This window comes from Moschus berezovskii, chromosome X (genome assembly GCF_049115385.1).
Source record: "Moschus berezovskii isolate FMDL1 chromosome X, NW_MosBer_1.0, whole genome shotgun sequence".
Taxonomy (NCBI): Eukaryota; Metazoa; Chordata; class Mammalia; order Artiodactyla; family Moschidae; genus Moschus; species Moschus berezovskii.
This window is the reverse complement of record NC_142488.1, coordinates 55,199,743-55,219,839: the sequence shown is the minus strand read 5'-3', so window position 1 is coordinate 55,219,839 and position 20,097 is coordinate 55,199,743. Positions and strand designations below refer to the sequence as shown.

Below are 20,097 nucleotides of genomic sequence, written 5' to 3'. Positions count from 1 at the left end.
AAACCAGCTCTCCAACAAATGCTAAAGGATCTTTTCTAGACAGGAAACACAGAAAGGGTGTATAAACTCGAACCCAAAGCAATAAAGAAAATGGCTACGGGATCGTACTTATCAATAATTACCTTAAACGTAAATGGGTTGAATGCCCCAACCAAACGACAAAGGCTGGCTGAATGGATACAAAAACAAGACCCCCATATATGTTGTCTGCAAGAGACCCACCTCAAAACGAGGGACACATACAGACTGAAAGTGAAGGGCTGGAAAAAGATATTCCATGCAAATAGAGACCAAAAGAAAGCAGGAGTAGCAATACTCATATCAGATAAAATAGACTTTAAAACAAAGGCTGTGAAAAGAGACAAAGAAGGAAACTACATAATGATCAAAGGATCAATCCAAGATGAAGATATAACAATTATAAATATTTATGCACCCAACATAGGAGCACCGCAATATGTAAGACAATTACTAACAAGTATGAAAGGGGAAATTAACAATAATGCAATAATAGTGGGAGATTTTAATACCCCGCTTACATCTATGGATAGATCAACTAAACAGAAAATTAACAAGGAAACACAATCTTTAAATGATACAATAGACCAGTTAGACCTAATTGATATCTATAGGACATTTCACCCCAAAACAATGAATTTCACCTTTTTCTCAAGTGCACATGGAACCTTTTCCAGGATAGATCACATCCTGGGCCATAAATCTAGCCTTGGTAAATTCAAAAAAGCTGAAATCATTCCATGCATCTTTTCTGACAACAATGCAGTAAAATTAGATCTCAATTATGGGAGAAAAACTATTAAACATGCCAACATATGGAGGCTGAACAACACACTGCTGAACAACGAACAAATCATAGAAGAAATCAAAAGAGAAATGAAAATATGCATAGAAATGAATGAAAATGAAAACACAACAACCCAAAACCTCTGGGACACTGTACAAGCAGTGCTAAGGGGGAAGTTCATAGCAATACAGGCACACCTCAAGAAACAAGAAAAAAGTCAACTAAATAACCTAACTCTACATCTAAAGCAACTAGAAAAGGAAGAAATGAAGAACCCCAGGGTCAGTAGAAGGAAAGAAATTGTAAAAATTAGGGCAGAGATAAATGCAAAAGAAACAAAAGAGACTATAGCAAAAATCAACAAAGCCAAAAGCTGGTTCTTTGAGAAGGTAAATAAAATTGACAAACCACTAGCCAGACTTATCAAGAAACAAAGGGAGAAGAACCAAATCAATAAAATTAGAAATGAAAATGGAGAGATCACAACTGACAACACAGAAATACAAAGGATTATTAGAGAATACTATCAGGAATTATATGGCAATAAAATGAATAACCTGGAAGAAATGGACAAATTCCTAGAAAAATACAACTTTCCAAAACTGAACCAGGAAGAAATAGAAAATCTGAACAGACCCATCACAAGCATGGAAATTGAAACTGTAATAAAAAATCTCCCAGCAAACAAAAGCCCAGGTCCAGACGGCTTCACAGCTGAATTCTACCAAAAATTTAGAGAAGAGCTAACACCTATTCTACTCAAACTCTTCCAGAAAATTGCTGAGGAAGGGAAACTTCCAAACTCATTCTATGAGGCCACCATCACCCTAATCCCAAAACCTGGTAAAGACCCCACAAAAAAAGAAAACTACAGGCCAATATCACTGATGAACATAGATGCAAAAATACTTAACAAAATTCTAGCAATCAGAATCCAACAGCATATTAAGAAGATCATACATCATGACCAAGTGGGCTTTATCCCAGGAATGCAAGGATTCTTCAATATCCGCAAATCAGTCAACGTAATACACCACATTAACAAACTGAAAAATAAAAATCATATGATTATCTCAATAGATGCAGAGAAAGCCTTCGACAAAATTCAACATCCATTCATGATAAAAACCCTCCAGAAAGTGGGAATAGAAGGGACATACCTCAACATAATAAAAGCTATATATGACAAACCCACAGCAAACATTATCCTCAATGGTGAAAAACTGAAAGCATTTCCCCTAAAGTCAGGAACAAGACAAGGGTGCCCACTCTCACCACTACTATTCAACATAGTTCTGGAAGTTTTGGCTACAGCAATCAGAGCAGAAAAAGACATAAAAGGAATACAAATTGGAAAAGAAGAAGTAAAACTTTCACTGTTCGCTGATGACATGATCCTCTACACAGAAAACCCTAGAGACTCTACCAGAAAACTACTAGAGCTAATCAATGATTACAGTAACGTTGCAGGATATAAAATCAACACACAGAAATCCCTTGCATTCCTATACACTAATAATGAGAAAATAGAAAGAGAAATTAAGGAAACTATTCCATTCACTGTTGCAACGAAAAGAATTAAATACTTAGGAATATATCTACCTAAGGAAACAAAAGACTTGTACATAGAAAACTATAAAACACTACTGAAAGCAATCAAAGAGGACACTAATAGATGGAGAAATATACCATGCTCATGGATTGGAAGAATAAATATTGTAAAAATGAGTATACTACCCAAAGTGATTTATACATTCAATGCAATCCCTATCAAGCTACCAACGATCTTTTTCACAGAACTAGAACAAATAATCTCACAATTTGTATGGAAATACAAAAAACCTCGAATAGCCAAAGCAATCTTGAGGAAGAAAAATGGAACTGGGGGAATTAACCTGCCGGACTTCAGGCTCTACTACAAAGCCACAGTCATCAAGACAGTATGGTACTGGCATAAAGACAGAAATATAGATCAATGGAACAAAATAGAAAGCCCAGAGATAAATCCACGCACCTATGGACACCTCATCTTTGACAAAGGAGGCAAGAATATCAAATGGAGAAAAGACAGTCTCTTTAACAAGTGGTGCTGGGAAAACTGGTCAGCCACTTGTAAAAGAATGAAACTAGAACACTTCCTAACACCATACACCAAAATAAACTCAAAATGGATTAGAGAGCTAAATGTAAGACCAGAAACTATAAAACTCCTAGAGGAGAACGTAGGCAAAACACTCTCCGACATAAATCACAGCAGGATCCTCCATGACCCACCTCCCAGAATATTGGAAATAAAAGCAAAAATAAACAAATGGGACCTAATTAAAATCAAAAGCTTCTGCACAGCAAAGGAAACTATAAGTAAGGTGAAAAGACAGCCTTCAGAATGGGAGAAAATAATAGCAAATGAAGCAACTGATAAAGGATTAATCTCCAAATTATACAAGCAGCTCCTGCAGCTCAATTCCAGAAAAATAAATGACCCAATCAAAAAACGGGCCAAAGAACTAAACAGACATTTCTCCAAAGAAGACATAAAAATGGCTAACAAACACATGAAAAAATGCTCAACATCCCTCATAATCAGAGAGATGCAAACCAAAACCACAATGAGATACCATTTCACACCAGTCAGAATGGCTGCTATCCAAAAGTCTACATGCAATAAATGCTGGAGAGGATGTGGAGAGAAAGGAACCCTCTTACACTGTTGGTGGGAATGCAAACTAGTACAGCCATTATGGAGAACAGTATGGAGATTCCTCAAAAAATTGGAAATAGAACTGCCATATGATCCAGCAATCGCACTCCTGGGCATACACACCGAGGAAACCAGAATTGAAAGAGACACGTGTACTCCAATGTTCATTGCAGCACTGTTTATAATAGCCAGGACATGGAAGCAACCTAGATGTCCATCTGCAGACGAATGGATAAGAAAGCTTTGGTACATATACACAATGGAGTATTATCCAGCCATTAAAAAGAATACATTTGAATCAGTTCTAATGAGGTGGATGAAACTGGAGCCTATTATACAGAGTGAAGTAAGCCAGAAAGAAAAACACCAATACAGTATACTAACACATATATATGGAATTTAGAAAGATGCAAATGATAACCCTGTATACGAGACAGCAAAAGAGACACAGATGTATAGAACAGTCTTTGGGACTCTATGGGAGAGGGTGAGGGTGGGATGATTTGGGAGAATGGCATTGAAACACGTATGTTGTCATATGTGAAACGAATCACTAGTTCAGGGTCAATGCATGTTATAGGATGCTCGGGGCTGGCATGCGGGGATGACCCAGAGGGAGGATAAAGGGAGGAGGGAGGTGGGAGGGGGGTTCAGGAGGGGGAACTTATGTAAACCCGGGGCAAATTCATATCAATGTATGGCAAAACCAACCAATATAATATTGTAAAATAATTTGCCTCCAATAAAAAATAATTACAGAAAAAAAAATAAATAAATACAGAAAAAAAAAAAAAAAACAGAGGCAAACTTGTCCACAGAGCATACAAATGGCTTTTGTGGGTAAATTATTTATTGAAGTATAAAATGCAGGCAGAAACTGCAAAAATCTAAATGTACAGGTCCTTGAATTTTCATAACATGTAAGCTATTTTTTAAAAGCTTGTGGGAAAAAGATTACTCTTCCATTCAGCAGATTCATTTGAAATGATTTTAAATAGATGACGTCATCTCTAAGCAGAGACAAGAGGCGATTTGGAGCAGGACGTGGGGCCTTGACGTTATCGCGCAGCAGCGTCCTTTCCCCGCCCAATTGTCTCGCCCCAATAGGTCGCCGCGTTGACACACACCTAGGCGAATCCGGAAGCAAAGTGACCAAATCAAGGAGGAGGGAGGCGGGGCCTCAGTAGGCGCCTGCACACTGACTAAAGTGAGGCAAAATGCCCGGCTTTGGGGGGCGGGGCTCTTGGCAATAGCACACTCTGCGCAAGCGCAGAAGTGACCTCCTCCCTGTGCCAAGCGGGGGGTGGGTAGGGTCGCGTGGCGCCCTCTGCGCCTGCACCAGGGCACAAGGTGGGGCCGCGGGCGCCCGCATTCTGGCGTGCGCACAAGGGTAGGGGGCAACGGTCAGCTGTCACCCTGAGGTGGGTGGCAGCAGGATGGCGACAGCCTCTGGGTCCTCGGACTTGGCTGGCTCCGGAGCGCCCTCGCCTGGTGGGGGAGCCCAGGCGGCGGCAGCTGAGGAGGAGGAGCGAGAGGTGGTGCGGGTCCGAGTCAAGGTGAGGCTGGTGGCCCGTCGTTCAGCCCGCCCAGAGGGGAAGGTGGTGGCTGTCCTAGGATGGAGGGCGGGACCTGAGAATTGGGGTGTTACGTGAGGGGAGAGGCTAGAGGGCAGAATATTGGTGGCTTGGGTGGGGGCTGGGGGAAGGCTGGACCTGGGAATGCGGGGGCAGAGGGTGGGGCGTGGGGATTGCAAATAGAAGGGTAGGGCCCTCTGGAATGGATAGGTGGAGATTGTGGGTAGAGAGGAGGGGCTATAGGGTTGGAGGAGGGACCTTAATGGAGCGGAGCCCTGAGGAATGAGGGAGGTTGTTGCTGTCTGAAAAGGAGGTGCTGACATCAGTTTAACATTGTGTTGAGAGTGCACTTTTGTGCAAATCCCCACCCTGGATGAGCAGACACACTCGTCGGGGAGACAAACAGCTAAATAAAGGAAATGCTTCAGACACTGGTGAATGTCATGGGGAGATAACGAAAAAGATTCCGAACTAGGGAGTTCCTTTAGCCAAGGTCGTACAGGGAAATACCCAGAAAGGTATTGAAGGAACAGAGACCCAAATAAAAAGGAGTCACCAATGTGCTTATCAGGGGGGAAGAGTGTTTTAGACCGAGAGAACAGCAAGGAGAGTGTTTTAGACTGAGAGAAAAGCTGGGAAGTGGTGATGAGCTTGGCATGTTCCCTTAGGTTTCCATATTGCTGGAGCCCAGAGAGTGAGGGGAAGAGTGGTAGGGGGTGGATAGGAGAGCTAAGAGAGGGGCAGATTGTGAAGGGCCTTTGGCATGTATTCTATTCTTGAATAAGAAAGCTGTTGCAGTAGTTCCAGCAAGCAATGATAGTGGCTCAGACTAGGGTGGTGGCACTGGTGGTGATGAGAAGAGGTTAGATTCTCGAGAGAAGTAAACATCACTTCAGTGTAATAGAGCAAGCTCAAAGGTAGAGGTTTGGGTATTCAAAGAAGAGAATATGCTTAAGCTGTGAGTGAGCCAGTTAAAGAGTGGGAAGGACCTTCCAGACTGGGGGATCTCCACACACACAGGCCTGGAGCCAGAATGTGTTCAGAGTAACTTCTGGGAGTTTGGTAGTACCAGAGTGTAAAGTTCAAAAAAGCTCCTGTTGGGAATCCTGGGGTTCCTTTTGAAGAGATTTAAGCAAGAGAGTGTTGTAGATAGACATGCTAGATTGGTTGCGGCATGGAGGACTGGTTTAATAAGGGCCAGGCTGGACATGTCTTTTTGCCTTTTCATACTATTCATGGGGTTCTCAAGGCTTCATTGGATAAGACCCTGATGCTGGGGGAGATTGAGGGCAGGAGAAGAAGGGGGCGTCTGAGGATGAGGTGGTTGGATGGCATCACGAACTCAATGGACATGAGTTTGAGCAAACTCCAGGAGATAGTGAAGGACAGGAAAGCCTGGCATGCTGCAGTCCGTGGGGTCACAAAGAGTCGGATACAACTGAGTGACTGAACAACAAAAGATTGAACATGGTGATCTTGGCAACCGTCCTTGAGGGGATGTAGGAGGATTGGGTGCCTGGACTATTGCAGTAGCCTCCTCCTCAGTGGACCACTGCTTTCTCCTTTGTACCCCACGGACTGTTCATAGAGCAGCCAGAAGGGTCCTGTTAAATCCTGAATCAGACCACATCTCTTCTCTACTCAGAACTCTCCCAAGTCTCCCCCCTCACTCAGAGCACAAACCCCAGTTCCCTCCATGGCCCAGAACTCCTGCCTTGATCTGGCCCCTGCCACATCTCTACCCTTACCTTCTGCCATATCATCCATGTCATTGTGGTGATGTGACCCCTGATGGCCTACCCCATGTCTTCTCTCCACAGAAATGTGAGAACTTCTTGCCACTTGAGTTTCGCTCTTTTGCTGTGGACCCCCAAATCACTTCGCTCGATGTGTTACAACACATCCTCATCCGAGCCTTTGACTTGAATGGGTGAGTAATGGGGTGCGGGGCAAAACCAGTGGGCCACCCCCCTTGACAGCAGTGGTTTGGCATTTTTATTGTTGTTGTTTGGTAGGGAAGGTTGTTTGTTTTGTTATTATTAATATAAATAGTCCCACAATAAACAAATAGCCACATACATATCTTGGAATTTTTTTGGGAAAATCTAGTCATAGGATAAATTCCTAGCAGTGATATTGCTGAATTAAAGGGTGTGTACTTTTTTAAGTTTCAACAGATGTTTCCAAAATGTTCTCCAGGTAGGTGTTACCAATTTGCCATCTCAGCCAGCAGCCCACAAAATTTCTGTTTTCCTTACACCCTCACAAACACTGGTTACTAAAAAACATTAGAAAATTTGCCAACCTGATAGATGAAAAATAGTGTCTCCTGGGGACAAATGTGATGGTTATTTTGGTATCATTGTTATTTTGGAGGAATATATGCACATGGTAACAAACTCAAAGGGTACAAAAATGATGGGTATTTGCGGGGGGGGTTCCATGGTGACAGTCGGTTCTGGTGATGGCTTAGCAGGTAAAGAATCCACCTTCAATGCAGGGGACACAGGAGATGAGGGTTTGATTCCTGGGTTGAAAAGATTCCCCTGGAGAAGGAAATGGCAACCCATTTCAGTATTCTTGCCTGGAAAATTCTATGGACAGAGGAGCCTGGCAAGCTACAGTCCATGGGATCACAAAGAGTTGAACACAACTGAGTGACTAAACACATTCATGGTGACAGTAGTTATCACACAACATGCTTTGCATAGAGTTGCACTGGTTTATCTAAAGAACAAGTTTTTAGTTGTTATTTGACTTTTTTACATAAACATTTTCTGTTGTGAAAAATAACAACCGTACAGCTTGCTTTATTTTTTATGCACAAAGCTGCTTTCTTCCCACTTCCATCCCTCAACTACTCGGTTACCCTCCCTCGAGGAGACCCCAGTACCAGTTTTCAGTGTGTTCTCCAGATACAAGCAGATGTGCGTCTGTTTCTGTGTTTGTAAAACAAACTTCCCAGGCTTCTTTTGGAAATGGTCCCTGAGGCTTCCCAGGCCCAGGGGCCCTGAAAGCTGTGTTTCCTCTGTCCAGGAAGAAGAACTTTGGTATCAGCTACCTGGGCCGAGATCGGCTGGGGCAGGAAGCTTACCTCTCACTCTTGTCTGACTGGGACCTCAGCACAGCCTTCGCCACTGCCTCCAAACCTTACCTGCACCTGCGTGTAGATATCCGGCCCACTGAGGACAGTGAGTACCCGGTGCTCTGGGGCACTGCCCTGTGATACCCTCCTTTCCCTATAGGATGGCTCCACTCCTCACAACACACTCCTTCACAGTGGGCTAAGGAGCAAGGAATCCTAGGTCCAAATCCTGGCTTGGCCACTGGCTCTCAATCTCTTTATCTATAAAGTAGAGATAATGGTATCTTAGGGCCATTATGAGGATTAAACAGGGAAATTCATGTAAAAGTGCCTGAAAAGGTGCATGGCTGCATAGTGAATGCTCGAAAAGTATTAGCTCTAATGGCAATAATTATCATATTTATTATAGCATATACTCTAGTGATAATTACAGAATGTAGTACAACAATACAGCTATAGTATTATATGTTTCAGTTATAATATTGTAAATATAATAATGCTGATTATAGTCATGGTAATTGTATTTATTCATTCACTCATCCTGTACTCACTTTCATTGATTGGTTCCTTTGATCTCTCAGCCACTTTCAGTCTTCTCTTATTTGTTCCCCTAGTTTTGCCTGTACTGGTCCCAGGGAGCCCACAGATATTAAGATATGGTCCTGAAAATTTGATTATGAAGCATACATCAGATAATAATAGTGTCAATGTTAAATTTCCAGGATATGGTTATGGTATCATGGTTATTGAAGGAAAATATCCTTGTTCTTGGGAAAAACACAAGTATTAAGGGGTAAGGTGTTATGATATCTGCAAATAACTTGGCAAAATAATAAATGTATGTATATATATATGGAGAGAATGAGATGAAGCAAATGCAGCAAAAAATGTGAACAGTCAGGGGAGTAGATGAAAGATGTATGGATGGTCAGTGTATTCATCTTTTTAACTTTGTCATAGATTTGAAATTTTTTTAAAGTAAAAAGTTGTGGAGTGGAAGACATGGTTTCCAGTCTCAGGAAAATTCACAGTGCCTATTTGAGATGCCTGAATAGGTATTTTATTGATGTCATAATAACATAAATAGCTAACATGTGTTGAACACTTGAGGGCACTCTACACACATAATATTAATTCACTGGATTGTCAAAACAGTCCTACAGAGTAAGGATGACCGTTATCCCCATGTTACAGATGAGGAAACTGAGGCTCAGAGAGGGGACAGGACCTGTCCGTGTCACAGAGACAGTGGAGAAGCGTGATTTGAACGCAGGTGGTGGCTGAACTGGCTTCAAGAGTCCTTGCTCTTAAACATTCAACTATAAAATGTGGGGCTTATTTAAAAAAAGAGATTAGAGAAAAAGAGAATCAGAGAGAGAGAGAAAGAAACAAGAGTCAGAGGGAAAGACAGTGACTGAGACAGGGAGACAAATGGAAAAAAGCTGGTAGCCAGAGACACAGGAACCTCTGCACAAGCAGCCCTGTGTGCTACTGTGTCAGTCACTTAGCTAATTCTCCAAGCCTCTATTTCCTTACCTATAAAATAGACACAGTAGCACTATTTCAGTAAAGAAATAAAATCTGCTCTGCTGATAAACATGTGAAGAAAACCCCAACTGCACACAAACTGAGAGGAATGCAAATTACACAGAGACAGACACCCAGTAGTTTGGCAAAAGGACATTTAAAAGTTACCGTTATAAAAAGAATCAACTTTCCAGTTATTTCCATTGTATTTCTGCCATTGTCTTATTTCCAAAACTGCTAATACACAAATTTGTTTCTGAATTCCTAATTCTCTTACATTGATCTCTTTGTTAAATCCTAAGCCAGTTCCATGTTGTTTTAATCACATAGCTTTATGATATATGTTTTACTTTTTAAAATTATTCTTGAATATTCTTGTGTACTTACAGTTCTTTTCATTTAATAGAATTAGCTTATCATTTCATTAAGATACTGATGGGAATTTGATTGGAGTTGCTTTTTTTTTCCATACCACACAGTTTGCAGGATCTTAGTTCCCTGACCAGGGATTGAACCCAGGCCTCAGCAGTGAAATCTCAGAGTCCTAACCACTGAACTGCCAGGGAATTCCCTAATGAAACTAATCTTTAATTATCCAGTAAATACATTTTCCATATTAGAAATAATGATGAAGTCTCTCTCTTGGAATCACTGTGCCTAATCTTGATCCCCTACCTTAGGCTTCACAGATGGCACTAGTGGTAAAGAACCTGCCTGCCATTTCAAGAGACATAAGAGGCATGAGTTCGATCCCTAGGTTGGGAAGACTCCCTGGAGGAGGGCATGGCAACCCATTCCAGTATTCTTGCCTGGAGAATCCCCTGGACACAGGAGCCTGGTGCGCTATGGTCCATCGGGTCACAAAGACATGACTGAAGCGACTTAGCATGCAATACAGACCTATCTTTTTGCCCTGCAGGGACTACTTTGATCAGTTTGATGTGTAATCTTACAGGTCCTTTATTCACACACACATACACACACGAATTAGTCCACTTATAGAGAGATGTAAGTATATTTGTGTTTGTATATGTACACAATTGGTATGTGTTTAACATAAATCATACTATACATTAATAGGTAAGTGTCCAATTGATGGCACTGTTATAAATATTATTAATGGAATTCTTGGGATTGTGTTCATGAATGTGAAAGCAGCAGGCATGTTGTGATCACTTAGATGGCCCAGTCCCTCTTTCTGGGAATAACTCAGTTTCTGTCACCTCTTCAGTTGGAAGATTGCCAAGCCTAGATGAAATCAATCTGTGCATTTGTGATATGAATTCCCTTTCTGTCATATGTATTGCAGATATTTTTTTTGCAAGCTTATCTTTTTGTTTTGTGGCCTTGTTTGTGGTGCTCTTTTGGTCCTATCAAAAACTAATGTTTGTATGCAGTCTTGTACATATATCTGTCTTTTTCTGTATGGTTTCTGAATTTCTCCTCTTTAGAACATCTTCCCCATCCACACGCTTATACAAATATTCTTCTATTTTATACAAATATTCTATTTTCTTCTAACACACTTATTATTTTCTCTTTTACATATAAATCTCTACTCAGTTAACATTGTGATTAGTGGACCTAATTTTTTTTTAGTTTTATTTATTTGGCTGCATCAGGTCTTGGTTGCATCATAGAGGATCTTTCGTTGTGGTGCCCAGACTCAGTAGTTGTGGCCCACAGGCTTAGTTGCCCTGTGACATGTGGAATCTTCCCAGACCAGAGTATATGTACTTGGATTTATTTCTAGGCTTTCTATATTGAATTCTACCAAGACAAGCATTGCATTCCTCCCACAATTTTTTGGGGGGGCTCTTCTTTTTCTTAACTATTCTTAAATGTGAATTCTTCCATACAAACGTTAAAATAATTTTACCCAGTTTCAGAAAAAAACCTATTACATTTCTGATTGGCAGAATATATCATTTAGCATTTGGGAGATTTGACAATTTTATCATAAGGAGGTGGAGTACATGTAGCACATATTGTGTAATACTGCAAGCAGGGCCTGAGACAGCACCCTACAGTGAAACTTGAATGTTTCTTCAGGTAAATGTGTGTATATTCATACTTAGTGGGTTACATAAAGACTAAATATAGTCTCATATCAGTTCAGATCCAGTTTTGCCAGTAGATGAGTTTGTGCTTATGGAAATCCTTTGCCCATTTTATTAATGGGTTCTTTCTTTCTTTTTAAAAAATCAACATAGAATGTCTCTCTTTCTTACCATGTTTCGGTCTTGAGCAGTGCTTTTTCTGACATTCACATAGCAGCTCTTGCTCTGTGTTTGCCAGGTATACCTTCAAATTTCTTCAATTTTTAACCTTTGTCACCTAGCTTTACTGTGTCTCTCACAAAAACTCCATAGCTGGATTTATGCTTTTTTACACAATTGACAGTGACACCTTTTGACCACTTTACCCCTCCAGTCTCCCCCACCCCCACCAACCCTAGCCCTTGAAACAGAAACTTTGGAACACTTTTCATTCTCATTCTTCTGGTCCCTAACCCTTAACTTTTGGGCTTTGCTTAGGCAGCATTGTTTTTTTCTTTTTCAATTCCAGGCTGTCATTATCTTTTCTTTAGTCACTTACATTTCAGGAATTCTAATGTAACAATATTACACTCCCAATGACAGTCTCTTTGTCATTTTATATATAACTATATATTAATATTAAAAACTTGTGGCTTGTTACCAGGTACCTTCCCTTTTGCCTTCCTTCACCCACCATGAGCCCTTGTAGTCATTCAGTAGTCATTTCTTAGGGAACTTCTTTGTTCCCCTCCAGTAAGGTGCATGGGTTGTTGTTGTTCAGTTGCTCAATCATGTCCGACTCTTTGCTACCCCATGGACTGCAGCACGCCAGGCTTCCCTGACCTTCACTATCTCCCAGAGTTTGCTCAAACTCAGTCCATTGAGTCAGTGATGCAATCCAGCCATCTCATCCTCTGTCGCCCCCTTCTCCTCCTGCCCTCAATCAGGCTCTTTTCAAGTGAGTCAGCTCTTTGCATCAGGTGGCCAAAGTATTAGAGCTTCAGCTTCAGTGTCAGTCCTTCCACTGAATATTCGGGTTGATTCCTTTAGGACTGACTGGTTTGATCTCCTTGTTATCTGAAGGACTCGCAAGTCTTCTCCAGCACCAGAGTTCAAAAGCAGCAATTCTTCAGCACTCAGCTTTCTTTATGGTCCAACTCTCACATCTGTACATGACTACTGGGAAAACCATAGCTTTGATTATACACCAGACCTTTGTCAACAAAGTGATGTCTCTGCTTTTTAATACACTGTCTAGGTTTATCATAACTTTTCTTCCAAGGAAGAAAATTTAATTTTGTGGCTGCAGTCACCATCTGTAGTGATTTTGGAGCTCAAGAAAATAGTCTGTCACTGTTTCCATTGTTTCCCCATCTATTTGTCATGAAGTGATGGGACCAGATGCCATGATCTTAGTTTTTTGCATGTTGAATTTTAAGCCAGCTTTTTCAGTCTCCTCTTTCACCTTCATCTAGAGGCTCTTTAATTCCTCTTTAGTGCATGGGTTACATATATGCTAATAATCAGAAATGTCTTTCTTTGGTTGTGGTGGATATGTACTGATGTGGCTGGATGGGGGCCCTTGGATCTCAGGCCTATCATGTCAGTGCTCCATGGATACTGAAAGTCACTATCCTGCTTTCGGAGTTGTGGAACAGAAGCCCTTTGGCAGTCTGACCTTCCAGTTGTAAGCAGCCTGTTCTTTATCTTTGGAAGCTGGCAAGAGTTTGTCTTCATCCTTAGAATGTGGGCATTTCGCTAGCAGATTAGTAAGAGTTAGGAGAGGCCCGTGGTCTATGCTATTCATTGATTGATCCTATCTGAGACTTGCCAATCCACTTCTTCATCTCAGGGACACTTTCCTTCATATCTTGGTAATTCTGTCTCTGCCTGACCTCTTTTCTCCTCCTTCATTTCCTACTTTTTGCCTCTCAGGTCTCCTGGACTCATCCTCCAGGTCTCTCTGCTTTCCTCTCATCATTAAGCTTTAGCTCTGTGCCTTGAAAAGGATTTTTCTCTTTGGTCTTTCAGACCATTGGTGTGACCTTCTTCATTTTACCTGTTGAGTAGTGTGATCTTCTTCATTTTAAGTGTTTTCATGTTTTAGAAAGACCATTCTGACATCTGTTGGGAGAGAGGGGAGAAGGAGGAGCAAAGGGGAAGCAGGGACTGGTTGGATGAGAGGTGTGGTATGAGCTGAGAGAAGAAGTGGAATTGAAGTGTGTTCTGCATGCAGAAGCCATGGGTCTTGGCAACAGTTAGGCCCTGGGAGTCGAGAGCTGTCTGTCAGGTTTGGGGCTTAAGCCATTGAAGAGATAGACACGCTGTTCAGACTTGCAGAGCAGGTCATGTCTGAATGGATCTCGGGCTCCTCTTGTGGGCCCATTGGGTTTGCAGTGCCCAGTGGGGCATCCAGGGAGAGGCAGTGACTTGTGGCCCAGGGTTTGCTTCCCCCTCAGCTCTGTGGGAGAAAGTATAGTGGACTTCATGGAAATGCTGCTTAGGGATGGCATTTGCCTGCAAATGACAGTGGCTTGAACAAATCCCAGTTGATTTGTTTCATATAATAGAGTTAGAAAGCCACTTGTCTTTGCTGTTGTCAACTTAGCAGTTCTGTGGTGCCAGGGTGGACATCTCTTGAGTCTCTCAAAGTGACTCAAGTGGCCATTGCTGCTTCAAGCAACATGACATTTGAGGGGGGCATGCAAGGGGGAGTAAGGAAGAGAGAGAAGGGAGAGACGAAGGATCAGAATTGGATAAAATTAAGCATAACTTTGTCTCTTCTGTGTAACATGCATGACATACCTGTTCCACAGATACTTTTGCTAAAATTTACCTGGGCCCTGGAGTAAGGTGAATGAGATAAAAGATCACAGTCCTATCATGTCCTTGGCCACTTACTAATTTTTCTAACGTTTTTGTCATGGTCTGTAAGATGAGAATAATGGTAGTCTATACCAGTTGTGGAAGGAGGACTAGTGGGAAGTTAAGATTCAGGGTTTGGGTTCTTGAGCTTTGGGCCTGACTTTCAAATTTCAGTTCTTTTACCCACTCGCTATGGGACCTTAGACAACTATTCATACTAATCCTGGCTGTGCCTGTTTCCTCTTAGAAAGATTGGTGATAATAGTGCTCAATTTAGAGAGTGCATGTGTGTATGTACTTCATACATAGTTGCTTCAGTTGTGTCCATCTCTGCAATCCCATGGACTGTAGTCTACCCGGCTCCTCTATCCATGGAATTCTCCAAGAAGAACACTGGAGTGGGTTGCCATTTCCTTCTCCAGGGAATCTTCCCCACCCAGGGGTCTGACCCACTTTTCTTACGTCTCTTGCACTGGCAGGCAGATTTTTCACCTGTATGAATAGTAAATGAGTTAACATTTGCAAAGAGGTCACAACATTTCCTGTCACTCAGCCCTATGGAAGTGTTGTCTTGTGTTCTTATTGTTTATATTGATGTTAAGCCCTGGCACGGTGCCTAGCACATAGTGCTCTCAATAAACATTGCTTTGTATTGTTAAAATATTACTATTAGAGTCTACCAGCCATTCTGTGAGACTGTTTCCATCAGAAGATTATTCATGGTTTTATTTTTTGTGTGATTAGGATGACAGAGGAAGGGAGAGTGGAGTGGCTCATTGCCTTGTGGGTGGCCTGGCTTCAGAAGGAGAGGAACCTGGCCCTGAGCTCTGGGGTTCTCATACCATGTCATTCTGTGTGCCCAGGCCCGCTGCTGGAAGACTGGGACATAATCAGCCCCAAGGATGTCATTGGCTCCGATGTGCTACTGGCTGAGAAGCGGTCATCACTGACGACAGCAGCCCTGCCCTTCACACAGTCCATCATCTCTCAGGTGCTTTCAGGGAACCCCAGGGCCCAGCTGTTATTGGAGGGCAGTGCCTCGCTGGCACCCCCAATTCCAAGCCTGCCAGTTGGCACCTGCCCCTGGCCTACCCAGCTGAACAGTGGCATCCCCCCACCCCTCCTTCTTTCACAGGTGGGCCGCACCTTGTCTAAGGTCCAGCAGGTGCTGAGCTGGTCATATGGGGAAGATGTCAAGCCCTTCAAGCCGCCCCTGAGCGATGCGGAGTTTCATACCTACCTGAACCATGAAGGCCAGCTCTCCCGCCCCGAGGAATTGCGCCTGCGGATCTATCATGGTGGTGTCGAGCCCTCCCTGCGAAAGGTGAGCCTTCTCCATCACTCAGTAGGTCCAGCACTCCCGCACACATGAATAGCTCGAGAGATACATGCTCTGGGCCATACTCTCAGGGGATGGTGTGGAAGTGTTCCAGTGCATGCAGTGGTAGGAAGGCAGGCCTTTCCAAAGGAGAGCAGAGGCCCAGGGTGGCTGGATGATGATAGGTACACACAAGGGCATGGCAGCTCATCTGTAGACCCGTCACCTCATCCCTTTCATCCCTGGCCAGGTGGTGTGGCGGTACCTGCTGAATGTATACCCAGACGGGCTGACAGGCCGAGAGCGGATGGACTACATGAAACGCAAGAGCCGGGAGTATGAGCAACTCAAGAGCGAGTGGGCCCAGCGAGCAAGCCCCGAGGACCTGGAGTTCATCCGCAGCACAGTCCTCAAGGATGTGCTGCGCACTGACCGGGCCCACCCCTATTATGCGGGGCCCGAAGACGGCCCACACTTGCGGGCTCTGCACGACCTGCTCACCACCTATGCCGTTACCCACCCGCAGGTGTCCTACTGCCAGGGCATGAGCGACCTGGCCTCACCCATCCTCGCTGTCATGGACCACGAGGGCCACGCCTTCGTCTGCTTTTGTGGCATCATGAAACGCCTGGCTGCGAACTTCCACCCTGATGGTCGTGCCATGGCCACCAAGTTCGCTCACCTCAAGCTGCTGCTGCGACACGCAGACCCTGACTTCTACCAGTACCTGCAGGAAGCCGGTGCTGACGACCTCTTTTTCTGTTACCGCTGGTTGCTGCTTGAGCTCAAGCGCGAGTTTGCCTTTGACGATGCTTTGCGCATGCTGGAGGTCACCTGGAGCTCACTACCCCCTGACCCTCCTGAGCACGAGGTAGAGCTCGTGGGCCCCCCAAGCCTAGTGGTTGATCTGGGCTTCGGGGGCCACCGGGGGCGGCCCATGCGACAGAGACACATGCTGAGGCCCGCCGGTGGAGGAGGCGGTGCCTTTGAAGATGCTGTTGACCACTTGACCACCAGCAGCCAGGGGCCTGGTGGCGGGGGGCGTCTTCTGAGGCAAGCCAGTCTGGATGACCTCCAGCAACTCAGGGATAGAACGGGCCCCAGGAGGGACCCCCTGATTCAGCTGCCCTACCCAGCTGCCCTCATTGGTTCCAAGTCTCTCTCTGAGCCCTTGCTGAACTCCTCAGACCCACTGCTCTCCCCCTCTTCCCACCCTGATTCCCCATCCTCCTCATCACCACCATCTACCCAGGATGCCTCTCCTGCTGGTGACGTGGCTGCCGGATCCCCCTTGATGCCAGAGGTGGGCTCCCCACAAGACCCTGTGAAGTCCTTGCCACCCCCACCCCCACTGGGCCTGCCCCCACCCCAGGAGTTTGGCCGAGGGAACCCATTCATGCTCTTCCTGTGCCTCGCCATCCTGCTGGAGCACCGTGACCACATCATGCGCAATGGGCTGGATTACAACGAGCTGGCCATGCACTTTGACCGCCTCGTGCGAAAACACCACCTGGGGCGCGTCCTACGCCGGGCCAAGGCTCTCTTTGCTGATTACCTGCAGTCAGAGATGTGGGACTCAGAGGAGGGAGCTGAGGCCACAGCCCAATCTTGATCAGACTCCCTTCCGCTCTCCATCAGCCCCATCAGATCTCCATTCTTTGCGAAGAGGGCCTACACATGAGACCCCACATCCCTGCCTGCCAGCCCTAGACCTGTGGGAGCATAGTGCCCTCTCTTCCCCAGGTCCGAGAGTATGGGGCTTTGCTTTGACAGTGCCCCTTGGAGGCCCCGGCCTCCTTTCTCCGTTTTTCTTGTTTTGTTTTTAACAACTGTACTTTGCACACACAAAAGTCACTGTGGTCTGTGTATTTCTCTGCCGTCTCCCTGGTTTTTGTTGTAAATTGAATCCCCAGGGCCTCTTTACCTGCTGGAGCTGAAACACTGCCCATTTCAAGTGAAGGGTGGCTCCCACTTCCCTGGTGACAGGAGAATGGATACTGATAAATCAGTTCTAGAAGGTGAGCCCAGGTCAAACCACTTGAGGAGGCCTGAAGCTATTTTGTGGTACATCTGTCTGCCTGTGAGTGTCTGGATGATGTCTGTAAATATGTTTTTAAGACAGTCCCCTGAATGAGGGATGGGAGCCTTACTCGGGGCAAGATTCATTACAAAGACTTGGAAGTATGGGCTACTTAGAAACATTGGATGAGCTACCTCTAGCATTCCACATATCACCATTTCTAAGATCCAGACCCTTCCCTGTGAGTCTTATGCATGAATGCTAGTGTTCCTGGGCAGGGGTCTAAGGTTCCTAATCTTGTCATATGCTTTGGGGACAGCCTTGCCATGCCTAGGGTTCCAGGCACTAAACTGGGTTTCCAGTTCATGGATACCTTAACCATTTCAGCAATGGAAACCATATATTTGTCTTCTCTATCCCATTACTGTGGACAAAAGTATCAAGCTCTAATAAAGCTGAGGCCCTAAGAGAAGTCACCTACATATGTGGAAGATAATGATCCAAAAAAGGGCTTTTTTTCCACTTACCTTCTCAGAAGCCTGAGTGCCGTCCCTGCACAGAGGACATGGCGGTGGTGAGTGAAATAACTGGGGTCCTTCAAGTTGTAGCCTCACTGTGCCGGATTCTGGCCCGAAGTTGCTGTGCTAGGCAGTGCAGGCAGGTGGGTATCAGGGCAGCCATCCTCTCATCTGTCTCTCCCAACAATGCCATATAAAGCTAGGGATAACTTAAAAGGTTCTTATCACCGCCCCGCTCCGGTATTGGAGGGTAAGCTAACCACCCTTCTCAGATGAGAGCTCAGTCACTGGAGGCGCAGGGTCAAGACCATTCCATGCCTAGGATCTCCAAGACTCTAGGTCTAACAAGTGAAAATAAGGGGCTCAGGCACCCTGGCCCCAGGGGCCAATCCAAGATATGGGGGAATCTGGCCTTCTTTGTCAGTAACTGGCTGACACCCTCTGGGTGTATGCCGTGATCAATGAGCTTAGCTATTTGAAAGGTCAACCAAGTCTATTCTGTATATGGCAGCTTGGGACCTCTGAAGACCAGCGAAGTCCTTTCTGTGAACATGAGGCTCAGATACCCTGAAGGACAGAAGTCTCTATTAGTTTCCAAAGTTATTTGGGATTCCTGATTCCTGCCAAGGTGGCAGACAGCACAAGCCACCAATCCCCTTGCCCAGAAACTTCTCTGGAGAAACTACAGACAGAAATATGAGTTCTAGAAACTGCATCACAGTGGTGAAGACCCATGGGGGGTTGGAAGGTGGTTGTTAACTGGCCTGAGTGTTGAGTGGTGGATGGCAGGAGGAAGCAAATACAGGAGAGGTTGGAGATTTATGTCTGGCTGTTACCTTTCCCCCATGTTGCCTTGTCTGCCCCCTCACTGCAGAAATCATCCAAACCGCTGGTCCATGTGTCTGGGGGGAGGGCTAGTATAAGGGTGTCAAGAACCCTGCTGAGAAAAGGAAATTAGCAGCCAGAGGAGTGATTACTCCTCCACTGTCCCCCTCCAGACACAAAAGCTGGTGGTACCACTTGGAAAATGACCCCCCTCTTAGGGTTTAAAGATGAAACTCTACCAGCAATATTGTCGGGTAATGTGATCATAGATGCAAGTGAGAGCTCTGCTTGCATGGTGCTTGGACTGTCCACCATCTGGCCCATCTCCCTGCACATCCTTTTATCCCTTGGACTCCAGGTGATTAACCAGAGTCAAGTCTGGCTTTCAGCATTCCCTCAATACAGTTACCAGCCAGAACAGCTGCCACGTCAGGATAATGTATACACCAGAGCAGTATAACTACCTCCAGTGAAAAATAAACTGGACATATTAGTTATCTATGGGCTTCCCATTTGGCGCAGTGGTAAAGAATCTGCCTGCCAATGCAGGAGACAAGGGTTGATTCCTGGGTCGGGAAGATCCCCTGGAGAAGGAAATGGCAACCCAGTCCAGTATTCTTGCCTGGAAAATTCTATGGGCAGGAGAGCCTAGTGGACTAGAGTCCATAGGGTCACAAGGAGTCAAATGTGACTGAGCATACACGCACATTAGTTACCTATTGCTGTATAACAAATCACTGCCAAACTTAGCTTAAAACAACAAATACTTATTTTCTGTTTCTGAGGGTCAGGAATCTGGGAACAGCTTAGCCATGTAGTT

General features: G+C 44.6%; 1 protein-coding gene across 1 annotated transcript; it reads left to right on the top strand.

The window, feature by feature from the left end:
• Positions 1 to 4,803: 4,803 nt before the first annotated feature.
• TBC1D25 (TBC1 domain family member 25) lies at positions 4,804 to 18,359 on the top strand. Its single transcript, XM_055393242.2, has 6 exons — positions 4,804 to 5,062; positions 6,901 to 7,010; positions 8,117 to 8,271; positions 15,460 to 15,587; positions 15,732 to 15,920; positions 16,165 to 18,359. Exons 1-6 carry the CDS (start codon positions 4,943 to 4,945, stop codon positions 17,524 to 17,526), a joined length of 2,064 nt encoding a protein of 687 aa, XP_055249217.1. The 5' UTR covers positions 4,804 to 4,942; the 3' UTR covers positions 17,527 to 18,359.
• The last annotated feature ends 1,738 nt before the right edge of the window (positions 18,360 to 20,097 follow it).